The sequence below is a fragment of the Homalodisca vitripennis genome, chromosome 6 (genome assembly GCF_021130785.1).
Source record: "Homalodisca vitripennis isolate AUS2020 chromosome 6, UT_GWSS_2.1, whole genome shotgun sequence".
NCBI classification, from domain to species: domain Eukaryota; kingdom Metazoa; phylum Arthropoda; class Insecta; order Hemiptera; family Cicadellidae; genus Homalodisca; species Homalodisca vitripennis.
The window spans coordinates 36,556,705-36,575,005 of NC_060212.1; the positions used below are offsets into that span (position 1 = coordinate 36,556,705).

At 34.8% G+C, this 18,301-nt stretch overlaps 1 protein-coding gene across 2 annotated transcripts in view; it reads right to left on the reverse strand.

The window, feature by feature from the left end:
- The window catches only part of LOC124364300 (annulin-like), a 53,124-nt gene that overhangs the window by 18,847 nt on the left and 15,976 nt on the right, over window positions 1–18,301 (reverse strand). For both annotated transcript variants that reach the window (XM_046819669.1, XM_046819668.1), the window contains exons 2-7: window positions 17,896–18,120; window positions 10,958–11,085; window positions 8,688–8,817; window positions 6,655–6,884; window positions 3,276–3,450; window positions 199–337 (exon numbers count right to left, since the gene is read on the reverse strand). In XM_046819669.1, coding sequence (XP_046675625.1) covers window positions 199–337; window positions 3,276–3,450; window positions 6,655–6,884; window positions 8,688–8,817; window positions 10,958–11,085; window positions 17,896–18,120 — 1,027 coding nt within the window. The remainder of the gene's footprint in view (window positions 1–198; window positions 338–3,275; window positions 3,451–6,654; window positions 6,885–8,687; window positions 8,818–10,957; window positions 11,086–17,895; window positions 18,121–18,301) is intronic.

Genomic DNA, 18,301 nt, shown 5'->3' on the forward strand with positions numbered 1-18,301 from the left:
CGGTTTTCAAGTTATTGATTACATGTAAATCCCGTAAGAAAAAAATTATTACTATTTTTGCTGTGACAAAATCTATCTGTCAATTCTTCCAATTGATGCAGAAGGAATGTTTTAAAACTTACAATATACGATACAATAAAACTGTATAGAATGTATACATTAGCAATGTATGAAAAACACTATAATTCCCCTACTGACCATATAGAGTCACTGGTTAACTCCTCCATAACACCGCCCTTGTCATCCACAAAGTAGTCTACGGTAAGGCTGTTCTGAGTGTCGTGAGCAGAGGCGTACGTTGTCACAGTCCGCGCTGGAATACCCAGGGCTCTGCACACTAAAATAAACCAGAGAATTGTTTAAAGCTTATAATATAGTTAAATGATCTTTCTGGTATATAGTTATTAAGATACCTATCAAACTTGTATTAGCAAAGCTGTTTAAATATTTCTTCTTATCAATTTAAAATACCACCCTTTATTTTTTGAAAATGTATCAGCTAGCAGTACAACTTAATTTTTTATTATAACAACAATATACAGGGTTTCAAGAACCCTCTACCAATATTTTCATGTATTATTTCAGGACCAAAGACGAACCGAAATTTCACATTAAAACTTTCAGATACTCAATAATTACCCAAATAGCCGCGATTTTGTTTTTTTCACTTAACTAATTTTAATTTGAGGAACAGTTTGTTGTAATGAGTTGTAATTCATTACATAACTTTATAATCTAAAGACTTAATTACAGAAAGAGTTTCAAATTTTTTGAAGCTTTATTTTCAAAATTATGTTTTTTCTAAACACTTAAGCATAAATATCTTAAAAACAACATATAATAAAAAAGTATAAACTTATATATTTTATTTAGACAATTTCATTAAAAATCAATGATACCAAGTTTAAGAAATCAGTTGATAAATAAGGAAGATATTGTGCTTTTAAACAACAAAGTACTAAACAATATCCACTGTGATTATGTGACATCACTGTTTGTGAGCAAATAATCAGCTGTTTTAATTTTAGTTGCTCTAATCAGCTGATTATAACACTACATCATTGAACTGTGGTAATAATATCCTGCAATGATGTAATGTTATAATCAGCTGATTAGAGCAGCTAAAATTAAAACAGCTGATTGTTCGTTGCTCACAAAGTGATGTCACATAATCACAGTGGATATTGTTTACTACTTGGTTGTTTAAAAACACATTATCTCTCATATTTATCAACCGATTTTCTTAAACTTGGTATCATCGGTTTTTTAATGAAATTGCCTAACTAAAATGTAATAGTTTAGACTTTTTTATCTTATGTCGTTTTTAAGACATTTACACTTAAGATTTCTAGGAAGCCATCATTTTGTACAAAAAGCTTTAAAAAATTTAAATTTTTTCTGTAGTTAGGCCTTTAGGTTGTAAAGCTAAATCCCAAATTTCAACTCTTATAACAATCCGTTCCCAAATTGAAAATAGTTAATTGAAAAAACAAAATGGTGGTTACTTGGGTAATTATTGACTATCCAAAAGTTTTATATGACATTTTGGTTTGTATTTGGCCCAGGAATAATACCTGGAAATATTGGTACCTAGAGAATTCTGAGGCACCCTGTATATATATATATATATATATATATATATATATATATATATATATATATATATATATATATATATTTGCAGTATTCATGTTTGAGAATTCTCCACAGGTTCAGGTAACATACTTTAATAATTTATGAGCAAAATGCTATTTTTTGCATCATAATTGGGCAACAGCATAAAAATGTAGCATTGTGTTGGCAGCCTCCCTTCATACAATAGCTGACTTCTTTTATATTGAGTGAATAAAATAAAAAAATCATAAAATACAGAATTAAAACAAGGGTTTTCCTAAACTATCCAACGAGTAGTTAGTAATTTTGTAATATTGGACAATACTACTGAATGAGACCTCACTTAAATTAAAAGTACATCTTTCTAATAAAAACCAAAATCAGTCCGAACTATTAAATAGTGTATTAACTAAGAATTATAAGAGATTTATCTCACACATATTATTGCCTACAACATGTGTATGTGCAAACACCAGGCCAGACATTGTTATCAAGCGACCTCCAACGCTTTTCAGTCTAAGTGTAATGTTTATTAGTTGGTTGTCCATGAAAATCAAGTAGACGCAGAAAAATTACTTGAGGTATTTTGAAAGGAATGAAATTCTTTTTCGACAGAGAATTTTGATTTTGTATTCTTTATAATTAGTCAGTGCCATTTTAGACTTGTTTTTGTTGAAAGTGGATGGTCTAAATATTTTGTTTGAGGTAAATGACGTGCATAATGACTGAAAATGCCATGTAATCTCTTTTTATTATGTAATGTAAAAAAAAAATGCTGTAATGTCAACTTGTTCTCAGAAAGGGTCATTAATTTATAACCCAGTGAGAAGGCCAATTCAATTCTCATGCTCTTTGAGACCTGAATAATGTCTCTTAAGCAACATAACTACACCAAACTTCTCTGATTGTTTCCAATTATATAAGGAAAAGCAATATGAGGCCACAGTAGTCGAATCCCATTGCCTCAGACTTTCCAAAAACCATGTCTCTGAGTATTTGGGTCACAACACAATGTCACCAGTGTCATCCAAAGACTCCTTTCAATGTCCGTCAGAAGAGAGCCGTATTACTAGCTACTTATCCTTCCCCAGAAGGGTTCACTTCTGGCTTATTTATACCTTCCAGTTGACCCTACATTGGGTCAGCCAAAACCAATGTGTCACTTTAATCTGGGCAACCTTATGGATGTCCAGAAGCAGCACATCACTAACCGTAGATGTTGAGATATTGGGGTGCAAGAGTAAATCTATATGTCTAATTTACTGCAGGAGATGACTGTTGCAGTTGGTGGGGCTTCATAAGTATTAAAGAGCTATTGCTAGCCCAGACATAAGGGTGTGCCACTCCCTGCCTGGTTTGACAGGAGAGGCTGCTATAGAACTGACTTTCCTTTCTTCCAAGAAGACATGACTGAGATTGATGCCCAAAGTTCTTCCTCATGGATCTTGACAGGAGGCGGTCCCTACACCAACCTCACCCATCCAGAATATCATGTCAAGTGGTGTAAATGTTCTTTTAGGACTAAGTGAATGTTCTCAGCTTCTGGTCTTAAGAGAGCAAAAAACTGCTCATCCTCAGTAATGATTGATTCTAAGAAACAAATTCCAGAATTCCTTAAATCCTCAATGTTCAGCCTTGCTGCCAAAGTGGCGCTTACTTACCTGTAGTAAGGACACCAGCAAAGACCCAGCACTGGCCGTACTTGACCGGCTTCTTGTTGGTGTAGAATCTCTGCAGAATCATAAGGCTGCCAACCCACTTGGTGGGGGGAGTTCCACCGTCAAACTCTGCAGACCAGTTCCCCATCAGGGCACCGTTGTCATCTGGGGAGTTCACCTAGGAGAATTCAACAGATGAATATTCTGAACAGGATATAAGTAAATTCGACGTTTAACCCATAACAGCTTAGTAGCTCCACGTGGACACATTAGTATGCAAAGTATTAAGCATTCGTGTAATATTTCTGCCTTAATGTGAAGAAATCTTGTCAATCAGTCAACAGATGTTATAGTATATAAACAAATAGAGACTGCGGCTGAAGGCCCAGGTAATCGCCTCACACGAATTTAAGCACTAATCTGTGATAATTCAGTGCTTTGATATCATTTTTCTCACTATGATGTTTACTATCTATATATAGTAATCAGCTGATTAGATAATAAAAAAATCTGGGTGTGGTTGAGGAAGTGCATTAGGTAACTAATTGTACGGTTTAATACCATGAACTGCGTAGGTGTGAACCAACCTGTAACGTAATCCCTATTTGCTAATACTATAAGCCGAAACTGCTAACACACAGCCACCTGTACAGATGAGTTGAAGATGAGGGGAGGAATTGCGATATCGTGAAACCAGTGGCTGCAATGATAGATAACCAATCAACGAGCGATATGACCAAACAGCGTTCGATGTGGCTTCTTCATGGCTGCTATCTTTTTGATAATTTAACGCTGTCTGTCGAAATTATTTTCTTTCTTGAATATTTCGAAGGTTTTTATTATCATTGAATAACGGTATGGAATTCTGACACTTTTTGTCAGGTGTTATCGCACGTTTGGTTCTGTGATTAATTGCGTTGCGGATTTCTTTAAAAGCATGCAGTGTGTAAGTCTAGTATCTACGAAATTCCAAGTAGTTGTGGTCAGTCCACATTGCAGACAGAAACGTCCAATATCTGCACGTGATCAGATTAGCTTACGAAATATCAGGATACGGAAAGGTCACAATGAAATACAAATACTGTATGTTGAAATACGATGTGCTCTCGCCCACCAATTGTTCTGCAAGTACAATTATGTAACATGAATAATTTGAAGGCCACTGAACAAAAACAAACACTCAATTTTATTACTTTTCTGTTTTCGATTACATAATTTTGTTGTTAATGTTATTTTGCTTTACACACTCGCTACCGAGGGGGTCGTAGGCTGAGGGTGATATTCGTAATATCAGACACTAGTAGCCAAACTAACAATGTATACTACAGCTAGAGTACTGGCATGTACTGTAAGTTAATCTAGAAGTTTCAACTGATGAAAAATAATTTACTAATCAAATATTAAATAGTAAATTAATTTTTAAATTTAAATGTTAACTTACAATGTTTCAATCGCCATGGCTAAAAATAAATAATTATCTCATGATAATTGAGAAAATGAGATAATTTGGAAATGAGATAGTAAAATGGAAGTTATTAGCAATCGATTGCATTTAAGCGGTGTTTTTGAGCGAGAGTCGATCTACTCAACTGATATTAAAAATAAAAATAAAATAAAAATATTGCTCACAAAAATTACTACCTGCAAATTTTCATTATCATTTGAAATCAAAGTTATGTACGGTAATATTGTTATTAAAAATAAAGCTATTTGTCTGTTTATATACATAGAATTATACGATCAATTAGTTTACAAATCAATTTTTACAATTAAAATCGGTAAAAAATAATTGAACACAAATTTGCTTCAGTTAGTGCTGCTCCATGGTGGCTCAGTTTGGAACTAATCTGAGCACGTTTAACCTCAATCCCGAGTTAGAGGAGTACTCTGAGCCAAAGCGATTCGCTTTCCATACAACTCGGAACTAAAAACTGTTGTTACGGCATGTAACGATGACTTACACAAGCTTTAAAACTTATTAAGCATCAAATCAATTATGGCGAAATTCAGAAAAGATGACTTTGACCACCATTACACGGGTAGCGTTGAATATCCAGGCAATCTTAAGCGGGCTGCACTCATTGTCAGACCGAAGCACAAGTCTCAATAAATCATCTACCTAGGTGAGAGATAATTGACAAGGGATTTATTTTGTATTAAGTACTACAAGTATTAAGATAAGTAGCCAATATTAAGAAGACAAAGGTCAAGCACTTCACTTGTAAATCTCGTAAGTTCTTATGAGATAAAATGAGTACAGTAAGCGATCTACAGGTTCAGATTGTTTAATTGTTTCCCATGTTCGTAGACGTCTTTAATGGGAAAACAAGTATTGTTATATATATATATAAATAGTTACTAAAAAGTAAAATAAAATATAACTATAATTAAAATGATAATTATATAGATTAGCAGATATTGTGAGTATTGACACTTGTCATCGTTATGTCATTATAGAAAGAGCACGTTTCGAGATCTATTATCTGCTCTCTTTTTCTGCTTTTTGTAGTGGTTCGTTCGTGCATATAACAAAGTGTCGTTGTGCTCTTATGGTTTTGGCGCACAAAACATTTTTTGATGACAACTTTGACTATGGCGAGTAACCCTGAAGTGCTTACATTATTGCATGCTTGATTGACCTGATGTGCTAGCATTTCATACGCCTGAAAAAGAGATCAGGTACCAGTTCTGGAAACGTTGCGCTTCTCTTTGTAATTAACATCATAACCGTAATCTATTGCCCTCTCAAATACTATCTTGTCATTAACTCATTTAAAACAAGTAATAGATTTTTCTACTGATACATTAAATATGTTTTCTTATCTCCGTCAAATCCAAAATCGATCCAAGATGTTCAGTCATTTGTTACATATTTCGGAGATAACACTCTCTATCTTCAGATTACAGTGTAAAAATTAGTTTTCGAATGGTTTTTTTATCTTAGTTTAACATTGACAACACACAAAAATCACAATCCAGTACAGACGCATTAAAACGTAAACTTATGTGTGAACTAGGTAGTTGTGATTTTTGTGTGTGTTGTGCTGTTTAATTTTAACGAAATTAACGAAGCCTTTTAGAGAATTCAATCTTATACTGTAGTCTGAAGATGAAATGTTATCTCCTAAAAATTTAACAAGTGACCAAAACTCATCGGTTGATTTTGGATTTGACGAAAGAATACCTAATTAATTTATCACTAAAATTCTATTGCTTGTTTGAAGTTAACTATTGATGATAAGAGTGTTTGAGAGGATAATAAATTACGTGTTTATTACTGTGTTTATTAATAAAGAACCGCAACGTTTCGAGAACTGGTATCTGCTCTCTTTTTCAGGTGTATGGAATGCTAAAATATGAGGGTAGAAGTTAGTATACTTACAGCGGCAGACAAAGCTCTGGTGATTTTGACAGGATCGCTGCAGCTGGGCAGGGGTACTCGTCCTGTCTTTGTGACAAGGAACAAGGAACAGTCCAGGACATCCTTCTCGAACTGAGCATAGTTCCAGATGCAGGGCCTCATGCGGTTATAGCTGCCTCTCCAGATCAGTCCTGTGTCCATCTCCACGAACTCTCTCCGCCTCTCCTCCTCCTTCATGTACACCTGATCCTCTGCGAAATAGGATTTAGTAAATGTGAGGACAGTTAACAAATATTCAATTGAACATGAACTATCCATCGTGAATGGATACCAATGAACTCACGATAAAAAATAAATGAATGTCTTTCATTGAAATTTCTAAAGATAATTTGATCAAACCGAATACAACTGATCATTCTTTAAAGCGTGATAAAATAAAGGTAAAGAATGAGAGTAAATATTACCTAGAGAATTTGACTATAGTTTCTTTCAATCATATAAATAATAAGAAAGTTTTATGCGATTTTTATTAAGTTTTACATTTTTAAAGCAGCACATTTTTAACTTGTGACTTACATAATACCAGCTTTGGCAGCTGTAACTTGGTTTTATTACTACTACTACGAGTACAAACTTATTAGCTATAATAACCACAAACTTTAATCCTTTTCGTGCAACTATCATTGGTTAGTTACTGTTTATTAGGCTCCAAATCTGGGCTTCCGTTATCGTTGAACACGGGTTTTTTTTGTAGCAAACAACACAAATGATTGTAGAAAAAATGTGCTATTTGAGAAATGTGGATGAGATAGATAGTGAAAGTAAAAAAGTTTAGTTATACAGTATGGTCCTGTTTTTGAGTTCGGTGGTATGTTTATAATTTCCGTAGAACAATATGTTAAAAAACCTGTTTTTTTTCTGAAATCAGACGATGGACTTTTTAACTATCATTATTATAAAACATTGTATTGTGTTTTTCTACTGTATGTATTAATTGTGATCAGTAAGTATTAATATGTCGGAACATCGTGAAATTTACACAACCATGTTTCTTATTTTATCTGCCAGTATACATTGTATCCTTGTCGCAGTTTCATTTTTTTGCACTGTTTAGTAATTTATTAATACGTGCATTTTTTAGTGATTACGTTAAATCTTAAATTGAAATTTTTATGCTTGACTGTAATACTGTTCATTAATTACGTTGTAAAAATTATCTTTTTTTGTCAGTTATGCCAATTAATGGGCGCATCAGAGGGTACTAGCCCCCCTCCCCCCCCCCTAAATTTGGAAAGGAATACATTAAAATTACACTTAGTAATTGGTTTTAAGCAAGAACACATTAATGAAGCTTTAGAGTTAAAAAATGTCCAGTGGAAATATTCCTGTCCCTAATTTTTGAGAGCATTTTACATTTCTTAAACCACCCAGTAAATCAGCCCCCAAAATAATTGTCTATATACGCTACTAGAATTCGCATTGCGTGAACGTTTTGGGTACCGTTGGAATAATAATAAATAATAAATAAAATGTGTTTAGGAATAATCAACATAAAGTAAAGTAAAGTAAAGATGTTTTATTTTGCCAGACAATGTTTGGGCTAAGCAGCCCTTTCTAACACAACCTGGGGACCAACGGCTTAAAGGTGACTTCCGAACCACAAGCAATGGCCGGGCAAGCGAGCTGCTTGCAAGGACAGGATCGCTCAGCGGTAACCCATCCAAGCAGTAGCCACGCTCGACGTTGCTTGATCTGGTTATCTGGTGTACTCGCTACACTGCGTCGTTGGTTAAGCATAGTGATTATAATACTCTTCTTCTCTGGTATAAGTATATATACTGGTATAATATTAAAATATGTAACGAATGCTTCATTGCCAAATACAGGAAAATTATTGAGCACAATGGGCCAGGATTGTCTCTAAGACAATGCTCTAGGCCAGCATAAAGACAGCAGGAATGTCTCTGACATCATAGCACTCTCGTTGTATTTTGTGGACAACGCGATTAAGAAACATCTGTGTAACGTTATACACAAAATACTATGTTACTCACTTTTGCACCAGGCGTTAAAGAGGACATATATTTTGGTTCTATGGCTGTAGCTCACGGCTCCATCATCCTTCAGCTTGGTGTCGATGTCCATCTTCCAGACTCCCACAATGCAATTTGCAGGAGTTGTGATCTGAAAACAGAAATTTGGCATTAGAATATTTGGCTCTCATGGAAATGTGTAGTCTAATCTGAGGAATACCAAAATATTTGTTACAGTTATGATAGAAGTAGTACGTTTTTGTAACCATGTTATTGATTTTACAATACACATCTAAAGGATGTCATATAAAGAAGCTTATTTAAAGACATTTTTAAACATTTGTATATTTTGATAAATCATAGTTTAAATTTATACCCCTATATAAATAGATAAAACCGTTACAGAACATTAAATATAAATGTAAAATTGATTAATAATATTACTAAGGTTAGAAACAGAAATTTAACAAAAGGGTTAAAAAATACCACGTTAAATTATTCAGTAATTTTTTTAGTTTTGAACAATTCACAGGGACGAAAAAACGGAAATAATACTTGTATCAGCTCCAGTCAACGAGTACTTGACATTTTAGCCACATAAATTGTTTTAGGTTATGTCTCTCATCAGAACCTAATACTTAGTTTGTATGTATGGATACATTTATTGTATGGTTTAAAATCATCAGCAAACAAAATAATTGGTGCGAAAGCAAATGGATTAGGTGTCTTTTCTTTTTCAAATACCTCTATTGAACGAGATGACGTTGACTAGTTCCTTTGTATGTTTGTTTGTTACCTTTCTAATACTAGTATTGACCAAGTTATAGGTTACTGGGTTGCTTGAATATTACTTCTCTAGCACCTACATTGAACAAAATAACGTTTAATGAATTGCTTGCCTGTACTGTATTAGGACTTACATTGGCAAAGATGACGTTCACTGGGTAGCTTGCCTGTTAATGTATTAAGACCTACATTGACTGAGACGACGGTCTCTGGGTAGCTAGCCTGTTACTATAAGAGCACTTACATTAACTGAGACGACGTTCACTGGGTTGATTGCCTGTTACTATAAGAGCACTTACATTGACCGAGACGACGTTCTCTGGGTAGCTAGCCAGTTACTATAAGAGCACTTACATTGACTGAGACGACGTTCTCTGAGTAGCTTGAATGTTACTGTACGAGCACTTACTTTGACAGAGATGACGTCCTCTGGGTAGCTAGCCTGTTACTGTATGCGCACTTACATTGACTGAGACGACGTTCTCTGGGTAGCTAGCCTGTTACTATAAGAGCACTTACATTGACTGAGACGACGTTCACTGGGTTGATTGCCTGTTACTGTACGAGCACTTACATTGACAGAGATGACGTCCTCTGGGTAGCTAGCCTGTTACTGTATGAGCACTTACATTGACTGAGACGACGTTCTCTGGGTAGCTAGCCTGTTACTATAAGAGCACTTACATTGACTGAGACGACGTTCACTGGGTTGATTGCCTGTTACTATAAGAGCACTTACATTGACCGAGACGACGTTCTCTGGTTAGCTAGCCTGTTACTGTATGAGCACTTACATTGACAGAGATGACGTTCTCTGGGTAGCTAGCCTGTTACTGTATGAACACTTACATTGACAGAGATGACGTCCTCTGGGTAGCTAGCCTGTTACTGTATGAGCACTTACATTGACTGAGACGACGTTCTCTGGGTAGCTAGCCTGTTACTGTATGAGCACTTACATTGACTGAGACGACGTTCACTGGGTTGATTACCTGTTACTATAAGAGCACTTACATTGACTGAGACGACGTTCACTGGGTTGATTGCCTGTTACTGTATGAGCACTTACATTGACCGAGACGACGTTCACTGGGTTGATTGTCTGTTACTGTACGAGCACTTACATTGACCGAGACGACGTTCACTGGGTTGATTGTCTGTTACTGTACGAGCACTTACATTGACCAAGATGTCGTTCTCTGAGTAGCTTGCCTGTTACTATAAGAGTACTTACATTGACTGAGACGACGTTCACTGGGTTGATTGCCTGTTACTATAAGAGCACTTACATTGACCGAGACGACGTTCTCTGGGTAGCTAGCCTGTTACTGTATGATCACTTACATTGACCGAGACGACGTTCTCTGGGCTGATTGCCTGTTACTATAAGAGCACTTACATTGACTGAGACGACGTTCACTGGGTTGATTGTTACTGTACGAGCACTTACATTGACCAAGATGTCGTTCTCTGAGTAGCTTGCCTGTTACTGTACGAGCACTTACATTGACCGAGACGACGTTCTCTGAAGACCTTTGTAAGACCGCACTCCAAGTGTCCCCGTCCTGTGCGCCCTTGGCCAACAACGGTACCGCAATCAACGTGCCATGGCCGTAGCTGGGCTTGTCTGTCTCTGTGCACAGGATACCAAATTCTCTTTCAGTTTATAACCACAACAACATAACCATTTTTAACAACAGTAACAGTTAGCGCCATAGTGCAGGTAATTTTGTTAATTAAATTTAAAATATGGGTTTAATATTCTAATTTAGGGTTCCTTAAAGAGTCATTAATTATAAGGTATGAATATCTTGTATTATTTTTTGTAATTGCTTGTACCAAATGTACGTAGATATGCTTAACATATTTGGTAGTTATATTTCTTAAATATAATATTTATTTTTATTGATCAAGACTTTTTGAATATACAAAAATCAATTATAATATTGTTCAAAGACAATAAGAAAAACTACAGAAATCATCAAGAAAGAAAATACTGTCCAGGATGAAATTATTAAAAAGTTGGTAGCCTGGGATAAATAAGCCATATTGTTCACGGTTTTTCATGTTTTCGTCGAGCGGTTAAGCTACAGCCAACCGTGTTACAGCTCCGCTTCTTCATCTCACTTGTATAAGCGGACGTACATTATTAGCAGTTCCGATTCAATATCTGTTAACTACAGATGGCTCTTGACGTCAAAACCGAATTATCTCAATAATTTCATTGTTTCAAAAATGATTCAACGCGGTGAAAAACATAGATTAGAGTCATGATAAGACTGTGTGTGACTAAGAACTAAGATTTCCATATCTTAGCTCTGAATGAATACGATTCAAATGATTACTCACTACGTCTGAAGACCCACTTAAATTGAGTAATAGACTGACTATCTCACGATACTTGAGTTAAGAATAATAACTGAATAGCTACTAATAATAACCGCTAACAAGGAGAGTGTCTGTAGATAATATTGTGTTTCTTAACAGTGGCAATCAGCTGATTGTGATAGGCTGTATCTATGATTGACATACTTTCAGTTTCAAATTATATTCGTATCAAGGCAAAGAACTTAATTTATATTTTGCTTTTCTAAATCCAAACTCACTCAGAAGCGTGTTTTATATGTCAGAAATTTGAAATGTCTGCGGAGTGGAGTATAGGCCTACCTATTCTGTTTCGGTCAAATTCAATTCCACAATGGAACCGTAAATAATTATTGATGTTCGTTTGCACATCCGAAATAAGCGGACCTAGGAAAATTAAAATTTAAAATTGTACAATTAAATCGTCTTAATATTTTCCCACTAGGGTAATAACGTTGATTTTATCAAGGGCAGTCATTTGGGTCAAAGTCTGGCCATATAAAAGCGGAGATTATGTTGTAATGAATGTAAATTTCAAATCTCTGCTGCGAAAGTTATTAACGATGCTGGTTCTTCAGGGAAGCCATACGAATTTTAGTACACGGAGAAAGGTGGCTACCAGACCTGTAGGTGCTGCACAGGGTGAAATATTATCTCCAACTACATTTCACAAATGGGAATATGGCGATTGTTTTGCCCTATCTGATCCTGACAAAGTTTTAACAAGTAATTACTATTAAAAACATAACTTACTTTGACTTTATTGTACCAGATTTATTCAGCTAATTAATAATAATTAACTGTACTTAAAATCATGTAACAAATATTTTTCAATATTTTTCAAAAAGCTAATTCTAATAATTCCGCTTGACAGCTATTATCACGTTTAATAGAACGTTTAACTACTTATTTTATACCAGTTTATTAATATGCTGTACTTTTAATGTTAATAAATAAATGGTATTTAGTTTTATTGAGTATAGAAGTAAGTAACACTAGAGAAATATTTTATTCTTGAATATTTTTCATAGTGATATATTTTACTAAGACGTGTACAGAAACACTTAAGTCCAAAATTTTAATGAATCCCTTTGGCGAAAGGGGTGATAGCACTAGAAAAGCTTTACCGAATTTGACCCTCAAAACACAAAACCACCTCTCGTTCAAATTAATATATTTATAATTATATGTATATGTATATCTTATAAATATCTCGACTGAGTTAATTGGCCAGTTTGGTACGCCAATTTGTTTCAATATGGCGGCCATTTCAAAGTTTAAAATGTCCACAACTCCGTTATTTATAGACCTACAGAAAGAATAAAACTTTTTCTGAAACGCTTATACATTTTCTAAGCTTTTTGCTATAAACAAGTTATTTGTATCATGAACTGATTTCGAGATATTGAAGTACATGTAAACGCTTTAAATAAAAAGGTATTGTTATGTATTCATCCTATGAAAATAAATCACTAATATTTCGGTTGTCACAAAATCCACCCACTTCTTGCAACACCATTTAGTAACCCACTGAGTTTTTTAGTGTTTTAATTTAATACTAATAATTTCTTATTCGATAACTAATTGTACATTCTACACATAATGTAGCTGTAGAAGGGGTTGATTCAATTTGAATGTAGCTCCAGTTCACCTTCCATTTAATTGCAGCGTCCGGTATCTGACGCTGCCTCAGACTTGACTCTGGAATCTAGAGTGATGGTTGTCTGAAGAGATCCAAAGAAAGGCGGCGACGAACCGTTACATAATTTCAACATCAGAGACACCTACTTAATAGGTGAAGTGGCAGTCTCATTGTCTCATCAGGTGCACAATTGAGTGCACAACGATGATTCTGACACGATCTCTAAGCACGGTGGAGCAACCGAGTTTTCTACACACATGTAGCGTAGCTATGGTAGAAAATGTTGAGTATTGTTGAATAAGGAGGTGGACTGGAACTAAAAACATTATAATTGGACATTATTGCACGTTTAAGCATAAGTGAATGCGAGCTAACAATAATAGCTAGACTTGCTCGTGTTTTTTAATTCACGTTCGATTGGACTGATTAATTAATTGGCGGCTTATTGCTATTCAGGTGGAGGACGCCCTGGTGCGCCTGGGGCAAGGTGGCAACTTTCTATTGGATTCTATGTCTATGTCACATTTAACCGGGCAAAGGCTTTCATTGAATTGAGTTAGTAGTTAATTTATATGGTAATTCAAAATATGGCAAGCAATAATACATTTGTTGAGCTGTAAATAAAAGCTCATCGTTCCGGCATTCGAAAATGATTGTCTGTAATGTAATTATAAATTTAAAATTGTTTACTAAATTTAAAAGAACATAATAGCACTCTTGCTTAGCCAACTATACTTAACGAGCTTGTCGTTTCATCAAATGATGAGTCCTTTTTCACTTTTTCCGCTGTAAAAGGTATATTGTCGGTGATGTCACGAATGGTTCTAATGATGCTTGCGAAATTCAGCGTTTTAGTATATAATAAATATCAAGATAACATTTTTAATGGAAAAGTTAACCAATAAGCGCATCCAATAATTTAAACATGTCACAACCCACAACTAGGCCTATATAAAGCATTTCGTAAAGAATTTTTTGGCATTCATTTGGTGTAACAATACTTGAAACCACGTGAAGCTAAATGAATTTCCAGACAAGAGTTTCAGAATGACTTGTTACTACGGAAACAGGAAAACACAATGTGGCAATAATGAGAGAAAGGATACATGTTAAAAAAATCATTAATGTTAAGGATGCCAAGCCATTGTAGCGTTTCGTTGTTGAAAGACTTAGGGTCCTAACTGTTCGTTAACTTAGGGTCCAAACGTTGTTGAAAGACATAGGGTCCTAACGTTTCGTTGTTGAAAGACTTAGGGTATAAACGTTTCGTTGTGAAAGACTTAGGGTCCTAAACGTGTCGTTGTTGAAAGACTTAGGGTCCTAACGTTTATGTTTGTTATATTTAATTAAACATTCAACTAATTTATCATTCCAAGTTAGAATGTTAATACTGCTTTGTTTTTTTTTGTTTTTTGTATAAAACACTTTATACAATAAGAAGAGGCTACGAAATTGATTATTACACGAACAAAAAATAAATATTTTTAAACTAAGAAAATTATTATGAGCAAATTTATATTATGAGCAATATTTAATTTCTTCAAATTAACTATACCTATTAACATTATTAAGAAATTCTAAAACCGTGGAATTTAGTTTTGCAATAGATTTATTTACGAACTATTAATATTCCAATGTAATAACTACTACTGATTACTTACTAAAGCTACTACTAATTAACTAAGAAAGTTAACAATGCAATATTAACATTCTTAATATTTCCAATGTGGAACCTTTTAACATCAAAAATGTTATAAACATCGTTTTACCGTTTGGAATAAACTGCCTAATTTGAATAAATGATAGGAGAAATACAGCAGGACTTTGGCACTCAAAGGGAACGCATAACTTGAGTGAAAATAAATAAGTGAAATTTTATTAACATTTATACTGATGAATCTCATCTTGTCGATTGACGGTTATTAGGAATAAAATGGTTCAGGGATAGGAGAGGTATTTAGATATGAGCCTAAATTCATTTTAGACTAAAAGTACCACATTCTCTGCATATTACGGCCGACTGTATATTTTACTACAGTTGCGGTGTTGTGTTTGCGGTATTCTGTTTGGTCTATTGTCCCAGAAATAGAATCCAACAGCATTGGTGGAGGTTGGCTTTCACAAACAAAACTTCTGTGCTTGTGTTGCCTTGTTCCACAAATTCATATATTTGCAGCACAGAAACTGTTTTCCTAAAAATGATTGATCATAACTAGGTAATACGTATAATGGCAACGCCTAATTTTCTAAGAAAGGTGTCTAACTGTAGGATGTACCATGGAGTAGTTGGGTGTGTGTTGGATAAGTGTGTTCTTCCTTGCATTTTACAATCACAGAATTTCCAGTTAAAGCGATCATTACTGATTTACGAGAGTACCAAGTACAGTCAAAGTAATCAGTAACTGTGTACTTAACTACACTGATATTACTTATTCATCATATGTTAGATAGACTGTGAGTGTTGATTACATTATCATATTAAAGTTTTCTTTACTGAAGTTTTAAGTAAATGCAATTCATACAGTAAAAATGTTAAGTGATAATGTGTTTAATTAGTGTAGCAATTCAAAGATTTATCTATAGTATGTAGTTGTACTTATCTCAAAACTATATTATCAATTATAATAAACTCCGGTTATTTTAACGAAATTAATCCGAATTAAAGCAAAAGTTTATAAACTCATGGTTCTGGTACCAACTGGTAAAGTTGGTGGAAGTGAATTTCTGTAACATATTAATACGCATGTTTACATCCTTTATGTATTTCATTGTTATCGTACAAATTTGAGTCAAATTTGCTATAGTTTAATTTAATACTTTTTAAGATTGTATTATTTTTTTATAAAATCACATACGGACAGACAGATGGGAAACTAAGCATCAGAGACCCATGTTCATATGTTGAAATATGTATGTTTGTCTTGACCTGAGCAATAACGTGGTATACCTTTATCCAGAGAATTACGGAACACTCTGTATTGTTTTGTTACTTGTGATATGTGTTCTATTGTTATGTTATTGTTATTGTACTGTATTTTACTTATTTAAGGTTAATATTTTATTTTACTATTTTTGACCATTATAGTACATTTAATGTACGTAATGTATATTATTGTTATTGGACCTTTGTTATTCATGTACTATGTCAAAAAAAACAAAAAGAAGGTGATTTATTGAAGATTATGCAAAGTAGGTATACAACAATTTATTCTACATACATTTTTATCCTAGCTCTGGTAGATGTATAAATAATGTTGATAAATAGCTAGAATTTGAGTCTCATGAATACCGGTTCTTGAGATGTCATAGGCTCTATCACTAGATCGATCACCCAGGCCTCTGTGGAACCCGAGCCATCCTGCTCGTATCCTTATTATTGTGATTCACACAACCTCTAAAATTTCAGTCTCATCAGTACCAGTTCTTGAGATCTCACAAACTCTACCACTAGATCGATCACCCAGGCTTCTATGGCACCCGAGCCATCGTGCTCGTCCTTATCATGATTCACACAACCTCTAAAATTTCCTCATCAGTATCAGTTCTTGAGATCTCAGAAACTCTACCACTAGAGCGATCATCCATGCTTCTGTGGAACCCCAACCATCGTCCTTATTATGATTCACACAGCCTCTAAAATCCGAATGCCCGCAATCTCTAGGAATCTCTCCAAGACCTCCACCACCTATGAATCATCATCGCCTTGTGTGTAATCCAGTTTATGTGCCACACTGACCTCTAAACCCTTCTAAACCTCTTGCCTGCCCCTTTCTCTACCTCCCTAGTTTGGTCAAATCCTTGTGGCCTCTCTAATACCTGTGAGATTAAAGAATGTTTAACATTCTACATTGCCTTTAGTGGTATCCTTGTAGATTGACCCGCTTCATCGTTCTGGATTAGAATATTTGTGATGTTTTACTGATGACCGATCAGTCATTGAGAATGTTCGAATCTGTTGTTGTTGTTAATAATTATCTTGAAGCAGTCTCTTTTGATTTCAAGTCTTAAATTTTAACCACATACCCATAACATTCATTACTGACAAACATTCGGAAAGGAACCAGCTCTTTATTAGGAACTTTGTGGATCTGTTGTCATTTTAATAAATGTCTTGAAGCATTCTCTTTTGATTCAGTCTTAAATTTTAACCACATACCCATAACATTGATTACTGACAAACATTCGGAAAGGATCCAGATCTTTTTGTTGGGAATTTTGTGGATCTGTTGTCAATTTTAATAAATGTCTTGAACCATTAACCTTTGATTTAAAGATACATTTTGACCACATACCCATACCATTTATCACTGACAGCTATTTGTAAATGATGAAAAAGTATCCTGAACATATTATTCTCAATGTTGCTTCTTGAGAAAACGATATTGGTTGATAATCAACTTTGAACTTTCCAAAGTTCTAAATATGGTCTTTACATACCTGAAAGGGTGAAGACGAATGAGATAGCGTCGGTGGCGGGGTTGTAGGCTCTGCTGAGCACCAGGTCCAACTGGAAGGGTTGTCCGCGACGAATCACTAGCTGAGGGTTGACTTTGCGAGTCATGAGCTCGTAGCGGTCTGTGTGGTGGTCGGAGCCGTTCAATGTCAAGCACATGTCGACCTCACGCACCGTTAGCACATCGGTCTCAGCACCGCCTGGGGCTTCTGTAACAGACAGGACACTGTCATCAGCACAAGTCAAAAGTCCCACAGGGAATTGCTATGTAAGAGGAAGAAATGGTAAAAAGGAAGGAATATAGGAGAAGAAAGGAATGGTGAGAAGAGCAGTGCTGACACATTTTAATTTGTTCAAGTTCCATTCGTAAGATGAAAGAATAGGTTAACA